This window comes from Pongo abelii, chromosome 16 (genome assembly GCF_028885655.2).
Source record: "Pongo abelii isolate AG06213 chromosome 16, NHGRI_mPonAbe1-v2.0_pri, whole genome shotgun sequence".
NCBI classification, from domain to species: Eukaryota; Metazoa; Chordata; class Mammalia; order Primates; family Hominidae; genus Pongo; species Pongo abelii.
The window spans coordinates 52,181,097-52,208,054 of NC_072001.2; the positions used below are offsets into that span (position 1 = coordinate 52,181,097).

Genomic DNA, 26,958 nt, shown 5'->3' on the forward strand with positions numbered 1-26,958 from the left:
GGACAAATACAGAATGTGAGGTCCCATTCTAGCCAATGGAAACCGGACATAGCAGTAGGGTGGACGCGTCAAATTATAAATGACTCTGTCTCCTTTGTTCGGTGTACTCTTGTGGTAAAACTGCTGGCGAGTGTACGCTTTCTGCAGAAAGTAAAAATGGCCTTGCTGAGGAAATTAAATTTATGTTCGAGTGCTATTTCTTTATGGCACCGGGGAAAAAACATTTCTAACAGTGGTCATGGGAAGAGTAAGGAGCCAAATCATATTGTGTGGAGAAGAAAGTGATTCAAAGAGAAAAGGTTAATAAATGAGACTGGTTAAAGCATGCACTGCAGTATTAGAGACACAAAGATTTGGAGCTTATTACTGCAAAATATGAATTTAAAGTTTTATGTTAGAATTTTCATGAGAGTAAAAGATGTCTTTTTAAAAAAATTACTGTTAAGCACCTAGATGTTTTATGCACATCACCTCTGACTTTGTGGTAGTCTTGTAAATAAGTTTTACTACTATTTCAATTTTGCAGAGGAAAATATGAGGCTCAGAGAATTTATATAATGTCACCAAAGACAAATCACATGTAAGTAGAGTTGTCTGGATTCCAGCTCACATATTTTTGATCCAAAATAGATACTTTTCTACTCAGCCATGCTGCTACCTGTGGTATAATGTAATTATACCATATTGTCTGATATAATCAGTATCATAGACATCGGGAACACCCTGGAGATGAGGCCCAGCCCTAACATTCTGTGATCCTTCTGATGTCCTAAAAGACAGGGAAGTAAATTGTATACATTTTCATGTATATAATTAATGTGAATTGGATTTTTTAAATAGGTTGACAGATTTTATACTCTTTGTCAAGGTTATAAAGATATTTTTTTGAAATCCTACTATATCCAAAGCAAAGGGTTGGATTCTCAGGATATAGGAAACCTTAGATACAGTCTTTGGGCCTTAGAAGTTTATAATTTCAGTAGGGAGATTAGATTAACATAAAAATGGAAATGTCATGCAAAAGTAGCATATACAAATTCTTCCAAAGAATATGAAAACAAAGAACACTTCCCAACTTGTATTATGAGGCCAGTAAAACCTTTCTGCCAAACCAAATGTGATACCTTGATACCAAACCTGACAAGGACATCACAAGAAAAGAGAATTACAGGTCAATCTCTCTGATGACATTGGATGCAAAAAATTCTGAACAAAATGTTCACAAATTTAATCTGGTAATATGATAGGCTAATACGTTGTGGCCAAGATGAGTTTATTCTAAGAATTTAAGGTTGGTTTATCATTTAAAAATCAATCAGTGTTATTTACCATATTAACAATAAAACATGTCATCTTGATATATAAAGGAAAGAGTTTGATAAGATTTATCATGCATTCATGGTAAAAACTCTTAGCAAATTAGTATAATTCAGTATAATGACTGCCTTTGGGAATTAGGGAAGAGAAATGATTAGGTAGAGACATGAAGGGACCTTCTAGAGTGCTGGCAGAGGTTCATTCCTTTTTCTTTTCTTTTATTGTGGCAAGACCACTTAACATGAGATCTACCCTCTTAACAAATTTTTAAATGTATAATACATTATCATTGACTATAGGGGCAATGTTGTAGAGCAAATCTCTAGAGCTTGTCCAGCTTGTTTGACTGAAGCTTTATGCCAGTTTATTAGTAACTCCCCATCCACCTCACCCTGCACCAGCAACCATCATTCCACTCTGATTCTAAGTGCTTCATTTCTTAACCTTGATGGTAGTTACAAGGATGTTTCCTTTGTGACAAATTATTGAGCTTTATTTTTATGCTTTATATATTTTTCTCTATGTCCTATACTTCCTAAACATAAAAAATAGCAAGACTTTCTTCAGCCGTAGGATCAACCACTGTTAAAGATTTTTAATGAATCCTTCCGGAAATACTCTATCCAATGTAATATATACATATGTTTCCCCTTTTTGTAAAACACCCAGGAAAATTTTATATATAAATATATGTATATATTGGCCAGGTACGGTGCCTCATGCCTGTAATCCCAGCACTTTGGGAGGCAAAGGTGGGTGGATCACTTGAGGTCAGGAGTTTGAGACCAGCCTGGCCAACATGGTGAAACTCTGTCTCTCCTAAAAATACAAAAAATTAGCTGGGTATGATGGTGAGCACCTGTAATCCCAGCTATCAGGAGGCTGAGGCAGGAGAATTGCTTGAACCTGGGAGGCAGAGGTTGCAGTGAGCTGAGATCACACCATTGCACTCCAATCTGGGCGACAGAGTAAGACTTCGTCTTAAAAAAAAAAAATTATACACACACACACATACACACACGTCTTTCCCCTTGCTTTGCTTTTTCACTTAAAACCATAAATTGGGAATCATTCCATGTCAGCACATCTACATATACTGCATTCTCTTTAATGGCTGCCTTGTTTTCTAATATATGGTCATACTATAATGCCCAATTGTAGATTTTGGTGTGATGGCAATGTTCTAAAATTGGCCTGACTATTGGACATTTCAGTTGTTTCCAGGGTTTTGTATAATATCAGTTTTAATACTTAATAATATTTCTTTATAAGGATATGCTATAATTTATTTAACTAGACCTCTATGATGGAAATGTAGGTTGTTTACAAGTTTCCACTATTATAAAGAAGGCTCTGATGAATATTCTTGTAGACAATTATTTTCATACTTATTCACTTTTTTCTTTAGCGTAAATCCCAGAACATAAAGTTACTGGGTTAAAAGATATGATAATTTTAACTTTTGAAATACACTGCCCAATCCGGAAAGATTTTACCAGCAATGCAGCAACATTGCATGAGAGGATCTGTTTCCCTACTACTAAAGTTCTATCAATCTTTTTAATCTTTCCTAATCTGAAAGATGTTGTCATGGCCGTTTCTTTAATTATTAAATAGTTTAATTAGATAGTTTAAATGTTTAATCTTTTCCATGTCTTTTATTGATCACTTGCATTTTTTGTTTTGGCTGTATATCAACTCAGCTCATTTTCTCCTGGAGTATTTATCAATCATCTTATTACGTTATAAGAACTCTTCATATGCTAACCATTCATCTATTATATGTTGCAAATATTTATCCCTGCTCAAACTAATTTTCTGTTTGACTTCTTTTAAACTAACAATTGTGAAGCAAAAGTCACTTTAGTCATATTTAATCACATATAGCTTAGGATCATTATATGTGCATTCAATTTTATCTTCCTTGAGTTAAAAATACTCTATAATCTCTCATTTTGTTTTGAAGTACTTGGACACAGGGAGCCTCATAGACTCAGGGATTTTACTTAGCATCTCTCAGGAGTAAGCCACATTCTCCACTAAATGGATCCCAGGGTTCTCTTGTCTACTACAGGTGTGACCTTTTATCTTTAGAAGCTTACTCAGAAGAACCAAAACTGTGACTGATTTGTATTGTAAGCAGGAATTTTTTTTTCTTTTTTTTAATAGTGAAAGCAAATTTATTAAGAAACTAAAGGAATAAAAGAATCACTACTCCATAGGCAGAGCAGCCAGCAGGAATATTTTTTCCAATAGCATTTGTGCAGTAAGACATACACTTTTGAATCATGAATAATGTAACTTAGCATTTGTTTAGCACTTGGAAAGTTTCAAAGAACTATACCATGATCCATATGATAGGCCATTTAACTCTGTTAAGTAACGTACAACTGCCAACTTCTTAGACCAGAGCCCTGCCTCTCAGAGACTTCCTGGAGCCTAGCTATAGGAGTGTTTACTTAGGACTCTAGATTTTATGTTATATCAAAAAGATATGGAAGATTTCACTTTTATAGTATATTAATGTTGTCCCCATTTCATCTTTGGACCTTAGAACACCAAGCATCATCATCATCATCATCATCAACAACAACTACACAAAACTGTTGAGGGGCACAGTCATTGGGTGGATAGGCTTACGTTCCATTCAGCCCTTCTGGATCTTGGGTCAGCCACTGGTATTGACAATAGGGATGAATTTTCAATCTTGAAGGACATATAAATTTGTTAAGAATAAAAGAAGTGCAGTTAGTCTGGCAAATTGTAAATAACCTTAAAACTTTTCTCCCTAAAGAGAGATGATTGTATCACTTTCTTATGAGCATCTTTACAGTGTCTGACATAAAGGAGGCAAGTAATTGGATTGGGTTGAATTAGTGAACTACCTTCATCTGTAAAGCAGCCATTTTCCCCTAGTGTTAGTACTATATTTGGATGAATTAACAACTGGTTGTTAATTTTGACTGTATTTATGTAAATTAAAGGGAAACAAGACCCTGTGGAATTTATTTATGACCATCAAAGACCATAAATCTCTTATATTTTAAGTAAGTTACAGGGAAAGTAAAATTGGTGATGAGTCCTGTGGTTACAAAGGCATTCAGAGATTATCTGATTATTTCTTCTTCTGATAAAATTATGTTATTGCTTTGTAAAATATAAGCAAAAATCTAAGCAATCAGGACTCTTTATGCTGTCAAGACCTTTTCATTGTAATGAAAGTGCTACTTTTTATTTTTATAATTTAATTTGTATTTATATTTATTTTCATGACAAAATATTTTAATTCTCATCAGGTTTTATAAATAATTCTTCAAATAATGTCACTATGGTTTAAATTTGGTGATAAAGCAGAAAATTTGGATAAAAGAAAATTTGGTGATAAAGGAAGAAATTTATTGGAAAAATTTAAAAGATGTAGATTTTTTAGGGATAGTTCACAGAAACCTATGTGTTAATGCAGGGTGCTTTTATATTTAGAAGTTTTCATTGATTTTCTTCAATTATTTGGGATAATATTGTTATCTATTGACAGCAGTGTTACATCTCTCTCACACACATGATTAGATGCATTGTTAATGTACCACTTAAAATTTTTTTTCCAACTTTTAATTATGAGAAAATTTCAAAAGTATAGAAGAGGCAAGAAGAGGCAATGAACATGTATGTCTTTCACATAGATCCTTGGAAACATTTTGCCACATTTGCTTTATCTTTCTCTCTACTTTTTTTTCTGAGCCATTTGGGAATTAATTGCGAACATCACCTCTGAGTACATCAATATTCATCCCCTCAAAGCAAGGCATTCTTTAACATGCCACACTATATCATTGGAACATTTAACATTGATACAATATTATTATATAATATGCAGTTCATATTCAAATTTCCCAGTTGTCTCAATAGTAATGTCCTTTAGAACTTCTTTTTCTTGTTCTTTTTCTTTCTTTTAATTTTTTCTGATTGAGAATTTACTTATTCAAGATAATTGAATACATTCTGGATCTGAAAAATTAGAAAGGAATTAAATACTACTCACAATAATACTCAGTTTTACCAATAATTGGATTTAATTAGTATCATCATTGCATTTGTTTTTTTTTTCATTTTTTTTAGTTTACTTTATTTTAGAACAGTTCCCCAACATTTTTTTGTCTTTTATGACACTGACAATTTTGAAGAGTCCAGGCCAAATTTTTTTGTTGAAATTTCCTGAATTTGGATTTGTCAGACGGTTGCCTTATTATTAGATTGAGACAAAGGTTTTTTCCCCCAAGAATACTGTATAGGTGATGGATGTCCTTCTTGGTGAATTGCATCACATGGTTTCTGTTTCTCCAATTATACTTAACATTATTTAATACACAGAGATAAGTAGAGATCTGCTGCCTATCAAACTAATGCCATAGTTTAGGTATGTCATATGAATTCCCTTTTATAAAGGTGGAGTTTTTGTTAATAAAAGTTCTTTAAAAGTGTATTAAAAGTGACGATAGAGACTATAACATAGTCTTCTATTACATGTTTTAATAAATATAATAATGCATGTTTGTCAAATGAGTGAAAAATACTGATGACTTAAAAATCACAAATTCTCAACTTTGTCAAGGAATTTCAATTCTTCATTATTGCACTGCTATTTAAGTCTATTCACTTTCTTCATTGTTTTGTTTAGGAAACAAAATGTACTAAGCTTGGAATAAACTGTTTGAGATGTCTAACATAAAAATAACCAAAGCAGATGTAATTTTAAACTGCCACTGTGTATATAGGGTTACATTATTTCACTTGCAGTCACTTAGGGTTTGTATATATCACATTTCAGTATAATGACATGGGCAGGCTCCAAAGAAAATACCAGGCAACGTGAATTTGGTTTGACTAACAAATATTTACATGTCTTTGTGTCTGTAATTATTGTAATCTTTTAAGGGGTTTATGCTACACAGGCTTAATTCTCTAGAGCTCTGTGTTAGATTAAAAGAGGCTGATGAGTAGTATATATGACTGTAAAAATGATACTGTAGCCCGTCTAGATAAATTGGTATAAGCCAGAGCTTCTGCAGGGAACAGGTGGGCTTAAGAGAGCCCTGACATGGGCAGATAGCTGCCTTTCATGTGCATGCTTTCTTATGTGTTTTGGCCTTTCTTTCCAGATGGGTGGTGTTGATGGAACCATCATTTGATTGTTATTTGATCTTTTCAGGTTTCTCTAGTCATGTAGTTAGCACATTGGAAGAAAGAAAAGATAAACAGTGCAGTCCTTTCCTTATCTACAGGAGGCAGACAGATAGTTGTATTGCTGGTACTGAACCATTCACGTATATTTGCTTACTCAGTACCATCCGTGTCAATTTGCAAGCTTTAGCCAGATGTAATTGGTTAAATAGATTCTCCCCTGTTGCCCCCTTGATTAAAGCTCCTTGGCCTGTAAGATGTCAATATCCTATTAACTTTTAACTTCACTATAGCGCTTCTCAGTTTGTATTGTAAAGATGTTTCCCTCTAGACCATCATGGGGTTTTCAAGCATAGAGACTATTTATTTTTTAAATGTTTGGATCCCCATAGACTCAAATCACAACTGATTTAGATCAGGCAGTATGGTGCCTAACTGAATTAATTAAAAAAAGTGTAATCTCATTTGCAACACGATAATTTCCTGGTGATGACATAAATAATTATTTGAGTTTTAACTTGAGATTCTATCAATTTTACAATTTGGTTTAATCCAGAGGATTTATTCATTTATCCACATTTACTGAGGAGTTACTATGTTCCAGGCAGGGTTGATCCACTGGTCTCTCTCCTGTCTCTCTTATGGCTGATGTCTATTCTGAGTTGTTGGTGTCTCTGCCACACTGGCTGGTGACTATCATTATTAGTTTTAGGCATTTGTGCTAGTTGCTGGGTTCCTCCTAGTTGCTAATAGGCTTTGTCTGTTATATACAGACATAAATCCCATACATTTAAGCACGTGAATTAGTAAAGTTGTCATAGTAACAGTTCTAGTAAAGACTGTTCCTCTTGGATGTCACATTTGAACTTGCTGAATTTTGTCACCTGCCTCTTACATTCTCAGATGAAGGAGTTATTACACAGGGAGGTGGTAAAGGAGCAACAGAGGCAAGGAAATGGGATGCACTCCTATAATATAATTGGCTACCCAAAATGGAGATGTTTCTAAAGGCATAAATATCTCTGGATGCATGTGGAAACCTCTCTTTTATCCCTGATTGTATTCTCCTTTAGTGTAAAGAATAGGCATTACATAGCTATTATAACTAGTAAAGTTAGAGTTTTTGTTTATCAGAAATTTAAGATCAATTAAATATATTCTAATTAAAGTGTTGTAGTTAAAAATTATAAATATTGACTGAATGCAATGGCAGTGAGAATACAGTTTTCAAGTGTGAGTTTTAGCACTGAGGGCTAGTTCATGAGCTGGGTGTTCCCAAAGCCATGGGTAGAAGTGGGAAATACAGCACATCTTAAATGGGTGAAACTATATTTCTTAATAACCCTAGGTTTTTCCTGATCTCATTAGAAATGATTATATGTTCCTTAAAAATTTTTTAACTGTAAAAGCAGTATATTCTATTTTATAAGATTATGGATTATTTTATTTAATTTTAATTTTAATTATAATTAAATAAAATAAAATTTTATTCAATTAGAAATTAAAGAAAATTATCCATAATCTTATACAACCAAATATTGGACTCACGGTCACCTTAAGTATTGTGAGGAAAATAAAATCTTTGTATCTTTAAATATTACAACTCAGACTACATTTAGCTCATATGTTGATTCAGTTAACAATTTTTAATAACATATCTATTTTGTGTCAGGCACTATTCTTGGCACTGGGGTAGAGGAATTACTAAAATGCAGTGCCTGCTCTCATGGAGCTTACAATTAAGTGGGGAAAGAAGGGTGATAGAAAAGAAATAAGTGAAAAGATAACCTAAAGTGGTAAAAGCCTTGAAGAAAAAGCAGGGTTTGAGATGGAGAGTGGCAGGGGGTATTAGTATATTTTAAGGAAGTGAGGGAAGGTCTGTCTGATGAGGTAACATTTGAGCAGAGATTTTGGGATAAGGGCATTCCAGGCTGAAGGAATGGTAGATATAAAGATCCTGAGGTGGTGGGATATTGATGCACTAACTATATGCTAGGCTTTTAAAATCCTAACAGTGACACAATGAAGTAGGTAATTATTATAATTTATATTTTGCAGAGAAGGAAACTCACATGTTTTAACCACTGTGCTATACACCCACATGATGTAATAGAGCAGAGTTAAAGTATGTAACTCAGATCCCAGGAGGCCAGGAAAAGTTCCCCAGAGGAGATGCTCCTTGAATTTAGTTGTAGTGAAAGAGCAAGTAGAAAATGAGAAGGGTTTAGAATTCTGGTCTGTTTTCTCCTGTTACTATATCCCCAGAAGCACATTTATTTGGAAGCATATATATATATATATACTAAAAATTGATAAGCTATGGAGAAGATGATCATAGACCTCAGGGAAGGATAAAGTGAGTAGTTCCATTTTTTTTAACTGAATGGAACAAAATGTTTAAAATTGTTTGAATGTTTGAATATTCTTTGGGCTTCTGTGAAGATAAAATATTCCAAAAGCACATGTGAGTTTTTAAGATTCTTGCTAGCAAGGAAAAATAGCCCACTCAAGCCAGCTTCATTAAAAAAGGACTGTTTGCTTTAAGTATGTGTCCTAAAATGCAAAGGAGGGTATGTCAGTTAGCTTTTGCTGTGTAACAAATTTTTTCAAAATATAGTGGCTTAAGACAACCACCACTTGGACTGGGTTCAGCTTGACAATAATTCTGTCTATTTTGGCTGGACTCGTTAAGACATCTGATCTCAGCTGCTGGTCAGGTTGGCAGTTCTGCTTCTGGATTGGCTGGCTGTCAGCCGACATGATAGGAGGACTTGGGCCACATGTTTATCATCCTCCAGGCTAGTCCAGGCTTGTCCAAGTGGAGATCTCCAGCTTCCAAGAACAGGTAGAGGGCAAGCTCCAATGTATAAGTGCTTTTCAAGTTTCTGTTTATATCTCATATGCCTCTATCCAAATTGAGCAAAGCAAGTTTTATCCCAGATTTAATGAGTGGAGAAACACATTTCATCTTTTGATGGGAGGAGCTGCAAAGTCACATTGCAAGGGAACGGAAACAGAGAGGGGAAGAATTTGTGGTCATTTTGCAGTCTAATATAATGGAGCTGGGTTTCAGGAATGCACAGAAACGAGAAACCTAAGTGTTGTTAAGACTGCCTCTCTCACTTGTCTTGCTCTCTGTTTTGCTTGTCTGTTTCATTCTTCTTAATCTTCAGACCAGCTTCCTCTATTTCTCTGGTCTCCATTTTAGAAAATATGGCTGCTGACAGCTTCTATGATCATATGAGATAGACATAGATCGCTTAAAACTGACTCTTTCCCCATTGGGAAGATTTTTCTGAAGAAGGAACTCTAGAAGGGAATCTGGTTAGTGTCTTCAGCCAGCTACCCACTCCTGGATCTATGAATGGTGATAAAGCATTTTGTTGGGTGGATGGGAGATTGGGTGTATGTGTGTGAATCTGGCAATTATGAGTTATATTGTTATAACCTTGTGGTATTAATAGTTGGAGGTAGAGTGCTAAGAAGGAGGAAAAAGAGTTCAGTGTCCCCAGGAAAGTGTAGAGATGGGAAGAGGGTGGCTAGACATCTCATGTGGGTCCATTACGGTGAGTTTTATAACTACTGTATTAATTTCAGGGGATTGAGAGTAGTGACTGGGACCTGGGAGGAACAAGAGATGATGAACTAAAAACCAGTATGGAAGGGAGGTACTTGAGCCAAGTAAAGGGGTAAAGGGTGTTAAAGAAAAAAATATTCAACGATATTTGTTAAAACATGGCAAAGCAGGCTTTCTTAAGGACCATTGTGATGAGATTTTGCAATGGGAGAGAGAAATTGGGCTCAACTCTGAATACAGCATGGCCAGATGGGAAGTTGTAGCGAAGGAGCAGGGTAGGAGCCAGTGAATGGGAAATTAAACATCAGGAGTAATGAGGATTCCAGCTAACCTGACCTAAAAGGATTCTTGCTGAATGCAGGCCAAGGTGATCAGTCATTACCTGGGGGATGGTGGAAGATGAGGAACCTTATCATATATCAAGGGTGATCAGATATTGAGGGTGGGGTGTTCTCACTAAACTGATTTAGCAAGGTGAACAGATGGGCCTAGTAGCTGGTTCAGGAGCATGACTAAAGTTTGGGCAAGCAAAGAATCTTTGTCAAGGTCTTCTGTCTCCAGAGTCTCAGTCCAATGGGGAATACCAATCCCTTCAATAATGGCAGCAGTGTTTCTAGTAACAGACTGGGAAATCTGTTTGGGTATGTCTTGGATGGTTTTATCACATAAACTCTTTTTCTTCTACACATAATGCCATTTCTGTGATAACATGTTATTTCTATTTTAGTGGAATTTTCTAGTTCTTTATTTCCTCCTTTTCATGTTGGTCATATTATAGATGTTTTGATAGTTATTGGCACATTTTCCTTGAATAAATCAGAAAAATGGAAAGAAGTAAAATCCTTACTTCTTTCATATTTTTATCAAAGAAGGAAGTTGGAAAATATTGACTATAATGAATTTTCTGGATTTTTTTTCTGTATCTCAGCACATAAACATATAAAGAAGAATGAGATAGGTTTTTCTATTATAAAACTCTGAATGAAGCAAAAGAAAGTGACATTTCACTCTCCAAGATTTGCCAGTGTCATATAATGACTGCATAGTTCCAGGATTTTAATTTGGTACATATTCATTTATTAGGGGAAGATTTTTGTCTCTGAATATGGTGGGTTAGCAGGGAAATGGGGAGTTGACATTGTATATTCATTTGTTCATTCATTTATTCAGCATTCATTTATCAACAAATAGTTTAGGTGTTAGAGATACAAGGTGAACAGAATGACTCCTCCTCTCATGGAGCTTAGACTAATGGAGGAAGACTAATATTAAACAACCATACACAAATATCTGTACACAGATCGTGATAAATGTTATGAAGGAAACAGATTATGAGAGAGAACAGGGAGAACCCAATTTAAATGGGGAAGGGTAGTTTTGGGAAAGGCTTTGTGGTGTCAGTTGAGATGTAAAAGCTGAGTTGGAGGTGCAAGCCAAAAATTACTCATTTTTTAAAGTCACTATGTCATATGTCAATGTAAAATGCAGAGTGTTCTAGAGTGCTTTGCAGAGCTAAAACTTCAGCTATAGAAATAAGTAATATATCCTCTGAAAGATGTGGATAGAAAGAATCATGAAGTGAAGAGAGAAAGCGAGCAGAGCTGCAGTCTGAGGCACAGGTGGTGTAATGTAAGGACAGTGGCTGATGTTGCAGGCTGCTGTTTGGTCCAGTAGCAGGGAGCCCATTATCCACCTTGCAAAGCAGCCAGCCAGGGTTCTATCCTTACTGATATACCTTAGAAATGATCATCTTCTTTTTCTCCCCTTCTTCTACTGTCTCTCTTTAGACAATGTTAGCATCTTTTGCTCCATGGATTAGCAGTGTGTAAAATGGATTTATTTTCTAGCAAATTACCTTACCAGTTGGGTACATCTCCTGGTCTAGGTTAGTTGTTGTTCCATTAGGAATTACTTCCCTCTCCTTTGAGCTCTTCTACCAGTAGTGTGCTAAACTAAATGACATTTTTATATTTACATCTAAGATAGTGATTATGCAACATCATCTGCAATATTGTTTGTATTTTTATCTAAGTTTTGTTAAGCATAGTATTTATAACATTTATAATTTGGGGAAGTGTTAGGAGTAACTATACATAGGTACTCAAGGAATGAAAATCTGGAGAAAGAGATTACAATCATTTATTTTTCAAAGGATAGGTTTTCTAGGTCAGCTTTTTGCCTTATGGATTAGAGTGTACTTGGGCTGTGATTTGTAATTAGATTGTTCATGAAAGTTATTGGTTGTCAGCACTTCTTTTGGTTCTCCCATGGTGTGTAGCATAGACCTGCAAATATATATTTTAAAAGTGCTATACAAGAGATCAAATGAATCTGCCCCTGAGGTACTTCTTCCATAGGGTATATTGTGCAGTGCAAGGTCAGGGGCCTGGTAGATTGCATGGCAGGTGAAGGTGAGCTCTTGTGGTAGCCTCAACTCAGCATAGGCCTCATAAACATCATGGGGAGTAGAGTTGTGCCGAAGAATCCACATTTTGGAAGACAGGACAAAATGGAAATTCTCTACTGTTCCATGAAGTTTTCCTTTTACTTCCCTCTCCTATTTTGCAAAGAGCGAGGAATTTAACCCTTTTGTTTCAGCATTTCTACATACATTTTCATCTTTTGTAGAACAGAATATTTATAAATTTTTAAAATTTGGAGGAGGACAAGGAAGTGTAGTTTCCCTAGGAATTGAAGTTAAGAGGCTGCTGTCTCTGAACCCCAGAACTCAGAGGCCCTCTCCCTATGTGCATTTTTATTCCAGTCACCTCCCAACTTGAGATATTAATAGGAGATCATTTTCTAGCCTCTGTTACCATAGTGATCTCACTGCTTCACAAATTAGCCCTTTTCATTCTTGGACTACTCTAATCATTGGAAAGATTTTCCTTCTATTTAATCAAACTCTGCCCTTTCTACCTATGTATCCCCAATTGTCTCCTCCTTTTGATATTAGAATCCTTTGAAGTTTGAAGGAACTGCTTGTGCGTCCTCTTATTCTTTCTCTAAGCCACACATCCACTGTTGTTTCAACTGTTCCTTATGGAATATGGCTACTGGACCTCCTCACCATTCTTGCTCCCCCTTCTTAGAATGTACTCTTGTTTATCATCGCTCCCTTAATGTAACTATTCCTCCCATCTGCTATGTCTCAGTTTTTTATTCTACTTGTACCAAGTGCCTATTTTCTTTATGTTTAAAGTGTCTAGGAATTATACAATCCAAAATATTCAGTAAGGTTAATAAATTAGAAGTAGAAAACTAGGACAAAAGAAAGAAGAATAAAAACATGCCAACTCTTAATTACTTAATGTAATTGTTTTGTTTAATCTTACTAAGATTCCTGGAGGCCAAGGTGAAAAGGGCAATAGTAAGTTATAGAGGTCTCATGATCAGAATAGAGGAATCATTCCAGTTCTTCAGAAGAGGCAGTATTTTCCCTGGGGGTGCTAAATTCTGAAATGCATTTCTCACATGGATTCTTTAGAGCACATAAAATATAATGAAAATCACCTCTGCAATGTCTGAAAACAAACGCAAAAGTGGTGTTCACATGACTGTTTCTTATAATGACCTTCAGTAGATGCTCTGAGCATAACATTTGAGCACAGTGCAGTAAAATCAATTTATTTCATGTAACAACTCTTGGAACACCCTCAGCATTTCCTGACCCTAAAGATGCTTCCCACTACATGTCAAAGTGTTTGCGAATTAGCTATTGTATACATAAAACCCTTTCCCCAAGGCAAATATGTACACTGAGATATGTATTTGGTTGACTCAGATGATGATTCATAGAGGTTCTTTCTTTCTCTTTGGTTTGCATCTATATCTGTATGATCAGATCCATGTTAGGAAAATTAGCAAGTATTCTCATAGTTATTATTATGCTAGGGAAAGAAATAATAACTAGTCATCGAATGCCCCTCTCTTCTTGTCATTCTCTAGGAGAGTCCAGATTGGTTTACCACTAGAAATCCTGCAGTTAGGACCTCAGGAGTGGGACAGGACTGTTCTGCTCAAAACACAGTATAAGGAACCCTTCCTCCAGGGAATAGGAGGGTTCCTCTATCCATGGGAAGGAACATGCAATTCCAGGACACACTTGCCAAACCACAGAGATTGTAAGCCTGCCGCCCATCCATTATTATCATTATTTAGCATTTTTAGAAGGTCAGAGCCAAAATAAGTATTCTGCCAGCCAAAGGAGTGACACCAGCCTTTACCACAGGCATTGGAGGCCCCGCTGGTATTTAGTAGCAGTGACTTGGGTCATATTATTGTCTGATTCCATCAGGCCGGCCAGGCTCCTACCTCCTGTTGGCTTTCCCCAACAACTTTTTTTTAGGCAGTTTTTTCTCCCCTCTTCTCCTCTTCCCAGTAGTAGTTACTTTGGTATGTGTTTGCTGACTATTCCCTCCAACTCCTACCCTGTGTTTTTTAAGAATTTAATCAATGAAAGGGATTCAGTCAATTGTGCTAGTGAGAGATAAGTATGCAGGGAAGGCTTTGGGGGCTCCTGAATTTTCCTGGTCTACTCCTGAAACCTTTCCCTGAGAGATAAAGTATAGTATTATGCTTAAAAGCATAGAACCAAGACTGTCAGCTCAAATTCTGGCTTTGCCACTTACTAGCTGAATGATCTTGGGCAGTTTATTTAACCTCTCTATGCTTCAGTTTCTTCATTATAAAATGGATTTGAAACTCCCTCCCTCATGGATTTGAAACTAGATAGAACACAAAAAGTGCTTAGAACAGTGTCTGAGGCATTGTGTTAGCTGGCATTACAATTATCGGGCTATAGAAATCATACCAAGATATTAGCCCTATATTGAGATCACTCTGGGTTGCGAAACAATTAAGAACATTGGGATCTTTGGGAGGAAACTATTTGGGAATTGTGTTTGGAAATGGATAATGGCAAAGCCCTCCAAGCCTCAGACCATCCAGCAAGGTACACGTTTTTTAACTTGAAGAGAAAATGGAGGAACATTGTGATGAATCAGAAATGTCTGCTTCCTAGAACTTATGGTCAACTTCATTGTTCATTCTAATGAAAAGGAGTTTCAGTTCAGATATGCATAAATTGTGCTCCATTGGCTCACCAGGGCCCAATTTTGGGCACAGCCTCTGTTTCTTGAAGCAGAATGACAAAGTAGCTTGGTGGACTTTGGAGCCAGGCCTTTCTGGCTTTGAATCTTATTTTAGGTCAGCTTATTAACCTTTTTGAGGCTCAATTTCCTTCTCTATGATAGAGAAGTTACAATTCTATAAAAAATTATAATTCTTTTTCTGGGTTGTTTTGTAGATTAAATAAGATGTACAAAATACCCTGCACAGTGTCTAGCCCTAGAAGACATTTGGTATTTGTCAGCTTTCTTCACTTTTTTATTAATATTCTTTCCCAATTTGTTTAATTTATCAAGAAAGCCTTGTCATGTAGGAAATCATTTAAAGAGCTGTTTCAGATTTAATGTGCATGCAGATTACCTGGGGATCTTGTTAAGCTGCAGATTCTGATTCAGTAGGTCTGGGATGGAGCATGAGGTTGTGCACATTTAACCAGTTCCCGGGTGACACCAATGCTGCGTGTGAAGACCGCACTTGGAGTAGCAGAGTATACTGCACTCTTTTCTCCCTTTGCATCTCATTATTACCTTTTAGATTCATGTTAATATTTTAACAGTTTTACCACACACATTTGTACATCCAGAATCATCATCTGGAGAAATATCCAAGGTTGTACATTGTTAGGTACTAATAAGATTCCTCCTCATCCAGTACAGGCCGTGATGGTTGAGATCTAGAAGAAACCTATCATAGACATTTCCCCAGGATTCCCATGGGCCTAGGATCCCAAAGTGTTTGAATAAAATACTTTGCTCCAGCCTAATTGTTGAAGGCCCCTTCTCAGAATCTGGGTCCCTCTGTGACTTGGATTGCAGATCAGTTAAGTTAAGGAAGTGGTCTTTGTCTTTCTCTTGTCGACAAGTCTGGAGGGAGCCACTGGAAGACTGTGCTTCTGCCCTCACTGAGCACCTGAGATATTTTTTAGAGCCACATGTCCCAACTACTAGCTTTCTCCAGGTTCATTAGATCATGTTCTCTCCACTGTACACAGATAGAAGAGTGTACTTTTGTTCTTTTGTGATGTACACTTTCTGAGCCCATTGAGCTTTTATAGGAACATACGAATATCCAGTCCTAAGAACTAAAAACAAGCTATGTGTGAAAAAAGCAGGAGTGCTTAATGCAAACTCTGAGTGCTTAATGCAAACTCTATGGTGTTTCTACATTTTTGCGGATTTCTTAGATTGACTTTAGAGAAACCTCCTCACTGTTGTTGTTTTTTTCTAGTTTCTGCTTGTTTTGATATTTAAACTCCTTCCTTCCTTTCTTGTATTATTTACAGGAACTTTTCAGCCTGAACCATCAGGGTCATTTGCATCTGCTGTGCCGGGTTTGGGAATTGGCTGTCTTTGTCCTCAGGCAACTTTTCTTGAAGTAAAAAATGCAAAAGTTACTAATTCCTTTGCATTACATCTCTTTAAGTTAGAGATGTGAAGAAGAAATAATAGCCCCCTTCTTGAAAAAAAAAAATGTTAGAACAGGCTTTTTTTTTTTTTTTTTTCCTTACAAAGTATCTATAAATTAGAGCTTGGTCATCAGCCATGTTTCAAAACAAAGCAAGCCTGCTTCAGTCTCTTTTAGAGTTATCTTGGTGCTATTTCATGGAGAACTCTGTCCTGGATGGGCTCTACCTAATATGTTTGCAACTTGGGGAAGAATTTGAAAATAGCCCCAGGTAAGAACCTAGAAATTTTGAAAGTTAGGGTGGAGAAGGATTATAGAGGGAGAAAATAGAGAAAATATTTGAGGTAAAGTCGGAGGAGCCATTAATGTTTTTACCTTATCTAGATGAAACAGTCAGGGTTGTAACAGAAAACAGATGGCACACTCAATACTAAAGGACTGTTTACAAAGATGTGGGTTTAGGTGACACCCAGGAGTAGTTGTAGCTGTGCTGTTGCTGCCCTTGGGCCTGAAGGTACCCTCGACAGGGAGAGACATCACTTCCCTCTCCCTCCCTTCCCCATTTCCTGCCAGAGTCCTCTGTTAGAAGAACCTAATGGGAAGCAGAGAGCACCGGAGCCTGTTGATGCACAATTATGCATTGCTTAACAATGGGGTTATGGACTGAGAAATGTGCTGTTAGGTGATTTTGTCATTGTGTCAACATCATAGAGTGTACTAACACAAACCTAGATGGTGTAGCCTACTACACACCTAGTCTAGATGGTACAGCCTATTACTTCTAGGCTATAGAACCAGAACCAGTACAGCATATTACTGTACTGAATACTATAGGCAGTTGTAACACAATGGTAAGTATTTGTATATCTAAACATAAAAAAGGTAAAGTAAAAATATGGTTTAAAAGAAAAAAATCATACAGTTATATTGGGCATTTATCATGAATGGACCTTGCAGGACTGGCAGTTGCTCTGGGTGAGTCTGTGAGTGGTGAGTGAATGTGGAGGCCCAGGACATGACTGTACACTACTGTAGACTTTATCAACACTGTACACATAGGCTACACTAAATTTATATAAAAATGTTTTCCTTCAGTAATAAACTAAACTTAGCTTGCTGTAACTTTCTTACTTTATAAACTTAAAGAAAAAGCTTTTTGACTCTTGTAATAACACTTAGCTTGAAACACAAACACATTGTATAGCTGTACAAAGTGTTTCTTTATATCCTTATTCTATGAGCTCTTTTCTATTTTAAAAATTTTTTATTTTTTTAACTTTTTAAACTTGTAGTTTTTTTGTTAAAAACTAAAACAGAGTCAGGATCATCAATATCACTGTGTTCCACCTCCACCTCTTGTCCTACTGGAAGGTCTTCAGGGGCAATAACATGCATGGAGCTGTCATCTCCTATGATAACAGTGCCTTCTTCTGGCATACCTCCCGAAGACCTGTCTTGAGACTGTTTTACAGTTAACTTTTTTTTTTTAATAAGTAGAAGACATATGCTCTAAAATAATGATAAAAAGTATAATAAATATGTACACCAGTAGCATAGTCATTTATTATCATTATCAAGTATTATGTACTGTGCATAATCATATGTACTACACTTTTATATGACTGGCAGTGAAGTAGGTTTGTTTACATCAACATCACCACAAATGTAATGTGATGTTACAACAGCTCTGAGCCATGGTGTCACTAGGTGATAGGAATTGTTCAGTTCCGTTTTACTCTTATGAGACCACTCCAAAATGTTTTTGTGCAGCACATGACTATGGTTCATCCTGGGCAGCCTTCTGGGGCAAATAGCAGGATGAAGGCAAGTGGACAGATCTGGAGAGGCAAACAGAAGCTGTCTGGCACTCCAGGTTTACATTTTCTTTTGGAAGATTTGTTCACCTAAAGACACTATCAATATTGTGAACTCCTTGAGGGCAGACACTGGCCTATTCACTAATCTGTTAGGTCACTATTTAAATGATTGTTGAATGAATGAATGGGTCTGTTTATTTCCTTCCTTTCTCTCGACTTGCACTTATGGCAGCTGACTATAACAGTATAATTTTGTCTTGGTTAGAGCCTTGTGTTCTGAATAGTTAGGCTTCCCGTAGGCATGGTTAACTAACTCAGCGAAACATTCCTTCCAGTATAATTCAGCTTTTAACAATCTCATTATTAAAACTGCTAAACAAAAACAGGTCACTGTATTAATATCTTGAGTCTTTTGTGTTATTATTATTGTTTTTTTGTGGATATCCAGGTTTAGTGAGGCATAACATTCATGAATCTTTTGCCCTTCTCAGTGCTAATCAGTTAGATTTAATTAGATTCTCTATTAAATTCAACCCTGTTATTTCATTTCTCCTCTTACCTGGAGTTCCACTGGCGTGCAGATGGATAAACTGTTTAATTTAGGAACCCCACAAGCCTTTTGTTTCCTTCCCAGGCTGCTTCAAGAGAACCACACAAAGGGCTAAAGTAGCTTCATTAACTATCTTTAGTAGCTTTAAAAGAAGCTCTGTAAATATGTCAGGTTTCTCCTAACTGTCTAGAGGGAGGAAGTCTGAATAGACACCAGCTTATTGGTTACACACTTTGGCAAAGTTTCCCATGCAGTCAAATTGTCTTCCCTAATGATTCTCAGTCATTAGGGTTTTGAAAGAAGGGATAGAAAGCAAAATGTCACAAGTGACTAGTTTGGAAGTCCCTGGGGTTCTTGTGGTGCTCAAGTGTAAGAGCAAAAGAAAATACATGGTAGAGAGGGGAGTGAACCTCCCCTCTTTAGAGCTTTGCTGATCTTCTTCTTCATTAGAGCTTTGCTGATCTAGCTTGAGGGTTTTCGGGTTGTGTGTTTGTGCTTGTGGGGTACAGTGGAAAAGCCTTAGAATCACTTAGCCATCAGGTAGAAATATGCCTTTGTCCTTTGCTAAAGAGAATGGGGTTCCTGAATTCATTTTGATCTATCCATGAAGTTAGCTTCCAATATGCTTCTTTTCTGTATGCTTTTGATAATGTGCTTTTGACAGCTACTCCTTATTCTCGTGAAATCTATTGAGATTTTACATAATTTAAGTAGGTATGGAGTATTGATTCAGTGTCTTTGCAAGTCACTCTGTCTGGTTATAATCCTTGGAGGACATTTTATGGTTCTATTTTCAGTGTCCCAAAGGACAGAAAAAGCATGAATAGACTCACTCACATGTCTCCCTCACATCATCCATAATGACAGCATTCTCTGCTTCCTTTTACATTGTAGTGCTGTTAAGGCACCAGATCCCTTCATTAATGGTTCTCTGAGATCAGGTCATGCTATCTCTGGCTTAGGCCATGGGCCTAACTAATTTATTTATTAATTATTTATTATTTCTTTGATTTCTGTGGGCCTAATTTTTGTTTACCATGAGAAGAATGCAAGCTTTTTTCTTAATAGAATCTGAGGTGTTTTTTTTTTTTTTTTTGGTTTTTGTTTTTTTAACCTTTTGTTTCTAGTTTCCTTTTTTCATTTTCTTTTTCTTTTTTTTTTTTTTTTTTGAGACGGAGTCTCGCTCTGTCCCGCCCGCAGGCTGGAGTGCAGTGGGGCAATCTCGGCTCACTGCAAGCTCCGCCTCCCGGGTTCACGCCGTTCTCCTGCCTCAGCCACCCGAGTAGCTCTGGGACTACAGGCGCCCGCCAACACGCCCGGCTAATTTTTGTATTTTTAGTAGAGACGGGGTTTCACCGTGTTAGCCAGGATGGTCTCAATCTCCTGACCTCGTGATCCGCCCGCCTCGGCCTCCCAAAATGCTGGGATTACAGGCGTGAGCCACCGCACCCGGCAGTTTCTAGTTTCTTTATATCTCATAACCATTTAGGATTTGACCTTTCTGGCAGGGCGTGGTGGCTCACGCCTGTCATCCCAGCACTTTGGGAGGCCGAGGCGGGCAGATCACAAGGTCAGGAGATCAAGACCATCCTGGCTAACATGGTGAAACCCCGTCTCTACTAAAAATACAAAAATTAGCCTGGCGTGGTGGCGGGCACCTGTAGTCCCAGCTACTGGGGAGGCTGAGGCAGGAGAATGGCGTGAACCCGGGAGGCGGAGCTTGCAGTGAGCCAAGATCGCACCACTGCACTCCAGCCCGGGCGACAGAGCTAGATTCCGTCTCAAAAAAAAAAAAAAAAAATCGGGCGTATATTTTCCTGTTTGCCTCAGGTTTCATTACTCCTTAATGTTGAATTGGCTGTTTTAGAGGAATCCAGATTCTTTAAATTCTCTTTCCCTGAGCACTTAAAAAGTGGTCTTGTATTCTATAGTAATTATAATTTGCCTTGGGACTTAGCTGCTTTTTTGTGTAAATCAGATGATTCCTTATTCATTACGTAAAGATAACAACAACTGTGTAGTACTTTAGAGCACTATGAGGTGCTTTTATTTGAAGTTTCAAACTTTCGTTTCTTGGATCATTACAATAATCCTGTGGCTAGGGAGGTGGGTATTTTTCTCCTTATTATGGATAGGAGGTAATATATGGTGGTAGTTAAGATTATGGGTGGTGGAGTCAGATCATTTGAGTTTCAATTATATCTTTAATAATTACTAGCCTAGTCCCAGCTAATAAACCCGCTCAGTTTCCTAATCTGTAAGCCGCAGAGACCTATTTTATAGGTGTATTAGTCCGTTATCACACTGCTATGAAGAAATACTTGATAGTGGGTAATTTTTAAAGGAAAGAGATGTAATTGACTCACAGTTCCACATTGGTGGGGTGGCCTCAGGAAACTTACAATCATGGCAGAAGGCAAAGGAGAAGCAGGTACTTTCTTCACAGGGCGGCAGGGCGGAGTGAGTGCAGGCAGGGGAAATGCCAGACACTTATAAAATAATCAGATCTCCCGAGACTCACTCACTATCATGAGAACAGCATGGGGGAAACCAACCCTGTGATCCAATTACCTCCACCTGGTCCTGCCCTTGACACATAGGGATTATGGGGATTACAATATTCAAGATGAGCTTTTGGGTGGGGACACAGCCAAACCATATCAATAGGGTTGTGTGAGAAATAAATAATTCAGGCAAAGCAATTAGAACACTACCTAGCACATAATAAATGCTCAATAAACTTTAACTACTAAAACTATTAGCATTGTTAATAGAATAGGAATACATGGAAAAAATAATTAATAAGCATAAATTTCTCAAACTTCTCAATGTTCTGGTTTTTTCCTCTTAAGAGGGAGGATACTTAAATTTTGGTGAATCTCATTTGTCTTTTCATATCCCTTTGAGGTAGTGAAAAATAGATTACATCATCTCCATTTTGCAGGGAGTAGTTGAAGTCCAGTGAGAAAAGAATACAGGCTTTGGAGTCAGGTGAGGTTCAAATCCTGGCTCTTCCACTTCTGGTTATATATCTCTAAGCCTCATTTTTCTCATGTCTATAATGGGGATAAGCAGAACTTTGTTTGGAGGTTTGAAGGAGATAATGCTTACAAAAGAAATAATGCAAGGTACTTAGTATACTTACCACATACTGTGACTCAGTAAATGTGGCTGTTATTGCTGTTGAGGGGAGGGGACTTTTTACACTGGCCCGGGGTCACAGTTAGTTGGGTACCCAGGTTCCATCATCTCTTACATAATGATGAATGTACTGCTTCATCTGGGTATGTTGTTTCTCTACATTTTAAATCCAAGTGTTTTGATCTTTTGGTTACTAATTTATTTTTAATGTACATATTATGGACACTGGCTCTGTGTGTCAGCAGACTATGAACAATGCTTATTGCATCAAAATCCTAAGTTTACCTCATGTCACAAGACAAAAGTTAATGTTAGTGAATCCACATGACCAACAAGGAATATGACACTTGCAGAATCTGTCAGATGGTATTTGGGCAGCTATTCTCAGAAATTGAAAGCAGCAGGTGTTTATTAATATTTACTATGTGTTCGGCATTATGTGAAGTAGGGGACACAAAACAAACACCATACTTTATTCATCTCTCACAAGAAACAGATGTGATAGAAACATGAAACAATTAACAATTAAGGAGCAAATAATAACACTGTGATTCACAGACATGTAGACAAAAAGACAAGTAGACCGACACTTAAAGCATATTCAATACATGATAATAGAGTTATTAACAGGGAGTGCTGAGGAGGAGTTATGTGGTATGTGTGCATATGGGTAGTGGTGCAGGTTCCACGGCAAGGTGCTGCTTGAATTGTTGACAAGTTGGGAATGCGGTGGGGAGTATTGAGTGAAGAGAATGGAAAATCATATTTGTAAAGACAATGAGATGTGAAAGAGCCTGGGGTAGTAAAGAACAGCATTTGTTTAGTATCCCTCATGGCTGGAGCTTAGGATTTACAGGAGGAGTGGTGGGAGAGCAGGCTGGAGACTTAACCCTAGTGCATTAAAGGTTAAGTCATTAAAGACCTTGTGTACCATGCTGAAGAGTATGAGCATTAAGGTGTTGTCAACCAAGCAGGCAAGAGATGATTATATCAGTGTTTCAGAATAATTATTCTAGAAACATCATATAGTAAAACAGAAATAAGGGCCTGAATAAAGTCTGACAATAAATTAAACTGAATAGATGAATGAATGAATAGTAGTGTGAGTATTAGATGATACTAACTATAAATGTTTTAGGAGTTTAGAAAAAAGGGGACACCATGATGGGAATAATATTCGAAGAAGACTCCATGATGAAGAAAGATTTTTTATTTTTTTATTTTCTTTTTGAGAAGGGATCTCACTCTGTCACCAGGCTGGAGTGCAGTGGTGCAATCTTGGCTCATTGCAACCTCCGCCGCCCAGGTTCAAGAGACTCTTCTGCCTCAGCCTCCTGAGTAGCTGGGACTACAGCATGCGCCACAATGCCCAGCTAATTTTTGTATTTTTAGTAGAGATGGGGTTTCACCATGTTGGCCAGGATGGTCTTGATCTCTTGACCTCGTGATCCGCCCGCCTCGGCCTCCCAAAGTGCTGGGATTACAGGCGTAAGCCACAGTGCCCGGCCATGAAGAAAGATTTGAGTGGTCAGCCCAGGGATTTATCTATAGTAGCTAGCCAATAAACTGGATATTGGACAAAAGTACAATTTATACAGGAGAGAAGACAGGAAGTAATACCAAGTTGCATAAACATGTGTGAAATGGTCAAAGAGACAAATCTAACTGGATAAGAGTGGTAAATGATACAATTTCGTATGCATAATGGTCCCAGATTTTGGAAGCCTTCGAAATGCCTGCTTGAGGAGTTTAGATTTATTTCTTAATCAATATGAAGCCATTAAAGATTCTTAAACAGATATTTCAAGATTTTCAGTTTGGGTTAGAACATCTTGGTTGGAGGAAGACGAGCCTGATGAGATGACACCAGTTCTGATTCTTAAATTTAATGGAAATGCCAGGGAGACTTCATTACTTTTGGACAGGAAAATAAAGTTAAATGACCCCACTTTGGTTATGAGTAGACTGTGGAATAGTAGTTCACTGTTGGGAGACAAAGGAAGCTGAGGCAAAAATGAATGATTGCCCATATGAGATTTTCAGTGATACCAGTCTAGGGAAGGATAGAGTAAATAGAAAGATGGTAGAAACTGCTTGCTCTGTGGAGACTTTTAGGGATGGCAAAAACATAGCGTGCACAGTGAATATCTTATTCCATACCCATAGCAGACATTGTTAATTGATTTTGGTATATTTTCCTATAATCTGGAGCCCTTTTTAATGCAGTGCTCCAGGCAGGCTACTATTAGTTGATCAGAGGTGGCGCTGGAATTCAAACCTGTTTGTCATGCCTGTAGTAAGAAATGAATGAGAAATGGGTTATGACTACTCACAGTACAAATCAGTTTTTACCTTTCCAGGTGGAACTTGCAGAAATCTGTGCCAAGAGTGAGCGTTACATTGGCACTGAAGGAGGAGGCATGGACCAGTCTATATCATTTCTTGCAGAAGAAGGAACTGTAGGTAGCATTCCAAATAGGAGCCATTTGGAAATTCCTAGTGGGAAAATTTACATGGAGAAGAAGGCCCTGAGAGCCCCAGGATGCTTGGTTATGGACAGCCTACTATATTAGGCTCTATTGTAGGATATTATTTCCCAACTGCTTGTAACTCAAGGCTGCCACTAGTTAATCTACTCTACTTCATGTTGATTGCCTTTCTCTTATGCTTCCAGAATGATATCTCAGGTCTGTTTTTCTTATGTGTCTAGCTTTTTCCCCTCTTCTATTTTTCTTCATTGTTAAGATGAGCTTTCTCAGTTCCCTAGTTATTGGAGCCTCATTTCCCGCTCCTATCCTAAAACACTTCATCTCATGCATTTTTATAATCTCATGTTGGTTTTAAACCCAAATCATAGTTCTCTTACCACATATATTCACAGTACCTCTTTTTATAATTTACTCTTTGGTATCATTTTTCCTGTCAACATTTTTCGGGCTTCAGTGGTGGGAAAAAGAATGTTGACAGTAAGCCAGGAATGAATTCCTTAGCTGGATACCACTTCCCCTTGGCTACCAACTCCTTTAGGAGAGCAGAGGTTTTAGTTGTTGCTCATATGCTGCTCATTTCCCAAATAGAGCAAACATTTCTTTAAAACATTTTCTTAGTTTTTCATCAGATTCCTACAGGCTTGGCTATTTTCCAAGAACACCTGGATTCCTTCTTATTAAGAATATTTGTTATTGATTCCCCTAAGCCAAAGACATGAGGCATGAGGAAATTTGTTTTAATACTAAGAAAATACTTTGGGTGTTTTGGATGAGACTCAACAGGCAGACCTGAGGGCCAGAGTCCTGATGTTAATGTAAGTTAGCTATAGAGTCTGAACACAGTCCAAGTTCTTTGGGCTTACAAAACACTTCACCATCTGACCCCTGCTTTACCCCTCTATCCTAACCTCTCACCACTTCTCACCCCTCAAACTGTAAGCTCTAACCAAATTTCCATGCCCGTAGCTCCATTAACATTCCATGTTGTTTTTTGCCCCTGGACTTGCCGAAGTTCTTCCCTCTTCTTGACATGCTTTTTGAGGAAAGAAACTCTCTGTCTGCCCTACTTTTGCTCATCTTTTAGGACTCAGTTTAGATTTCTCTTTTTCAACTGAGTGGAGCCTACAGTAGGCTGTACTGATCAGATGCTTCAGCTATGTATCCATATAGCATCTGTGCTTTGCTACCATTGTAACACAACTTGGAAAGGTATTTGTCTGTCTACTAGACTGTCTTTCCCACTTGATTGCGGGCTCTATGAGAGGAGTGACAGTGTCTTTCCTGTTCACTGTTGTATTTTCAGTGCCTAGTACAGCGCCTGGAGGTGAATAAGTAATATTTGAATGAATGAATGCATTTTTGACAAAACACTTTAAGATAAATAAACACTTGAACATTTTCTGCAGTCTAATAAATTATATTTCTCCTTTCATTTTTCTTCTAACAGGCCAAGTTGATAGAATTTAGTCCTCTGAGGGCAACCGATGTAAAACTCCCAAGTGGAGCAGTGTTTGTGATTGCCAACAGTTGTGTGGAGATGAACAAAGCAGCAACTTCCCATTTCAATATCAGGGTGATGGAGTGTCGGCTGGCTGCAAAGGTATGAACTTGGAAAGCTAGTGAAACTTGAAGTAGGGTTTTTCTTGTCTTTATTTTCATTGTTCTCTATTACTTTATTTCTTTCCCCAAATTTTAGGGCAACATTCTGACTGCAGCAGCATTCCAACTGAAGGTCTTTGGGTACAGAGAAATCTGATTTCTAACTCAGAAGACAGATGAACCAGTTGAGTCTTCTGGGATGGCACTGGGAAGAAAAGGGCAGCTTATATATGTGAAGCAGAGTTATGGGTTAGGTCTATGGGTGGAGAAAGATAGTTGGGGACAATTGATGGAAATGACCACAGCTGGTCTTGTTTCCTCAACAAAAGTGATGGCAGCCTCACCCCTCCTGGTCGTCTAAGATGCAGTTTTTGTATTGGGTTATCATTCGTTACTCCAAAAATACAGGATTGGTGCAGTCCCCCCAGACCCCGTACCCAGAAAGAAGATTTTTACATGTCTACTAGGGAAACACAAACCAGCAGGGAGTCTTGGAAGTCTGTCTTTAGAAAACCACCACAGTTAAACCTTAAATCTATTTAGGTAGTAGTCACTGAGTAGCTATTGTAGTTCTAGCAGCATGAAGATATACAAAGGGGCATAGGACATGGGAATAGAGAGAGTGGACAGTAGAGTTAAGAGTTCAAGTTAAGGGATTATGAAACAGGAAATGGTTAATATGTGATCAGATAGTAAGTAATCCAGTGATCCAAAAAGTGACATAGTAATTAAATATTATAAATAATCCAGAATAGC

General features: G+C 37.5%; 1 protein-coding gene across 13 annotated transcripts in view; it reads left to right on the forward strand.

The window, feature by feature from the left end:
• Nucleotides 1-26,958, forward strand: part of GALK2 (galactokinase 2) — a 172,105-nt gene that overhangs the window by 100,943 nt on the left and 44,204 nt on the right. For 10 of the 13 annotated variants that reach the window (XM_024232183.3, XM_054531151.2, XM_054531150.2 and 7 more), the window contains 2 exon segments: nt 24,475-24,573; nt 26,051-26,203. In XM_024232183.3, coding sequence (XP_024087951.2) covers nt 24,475-24,573; nt 26,051-26,203 — 252 coding nt within the window. 13 annotated transcript variants of the gene reach the window in all.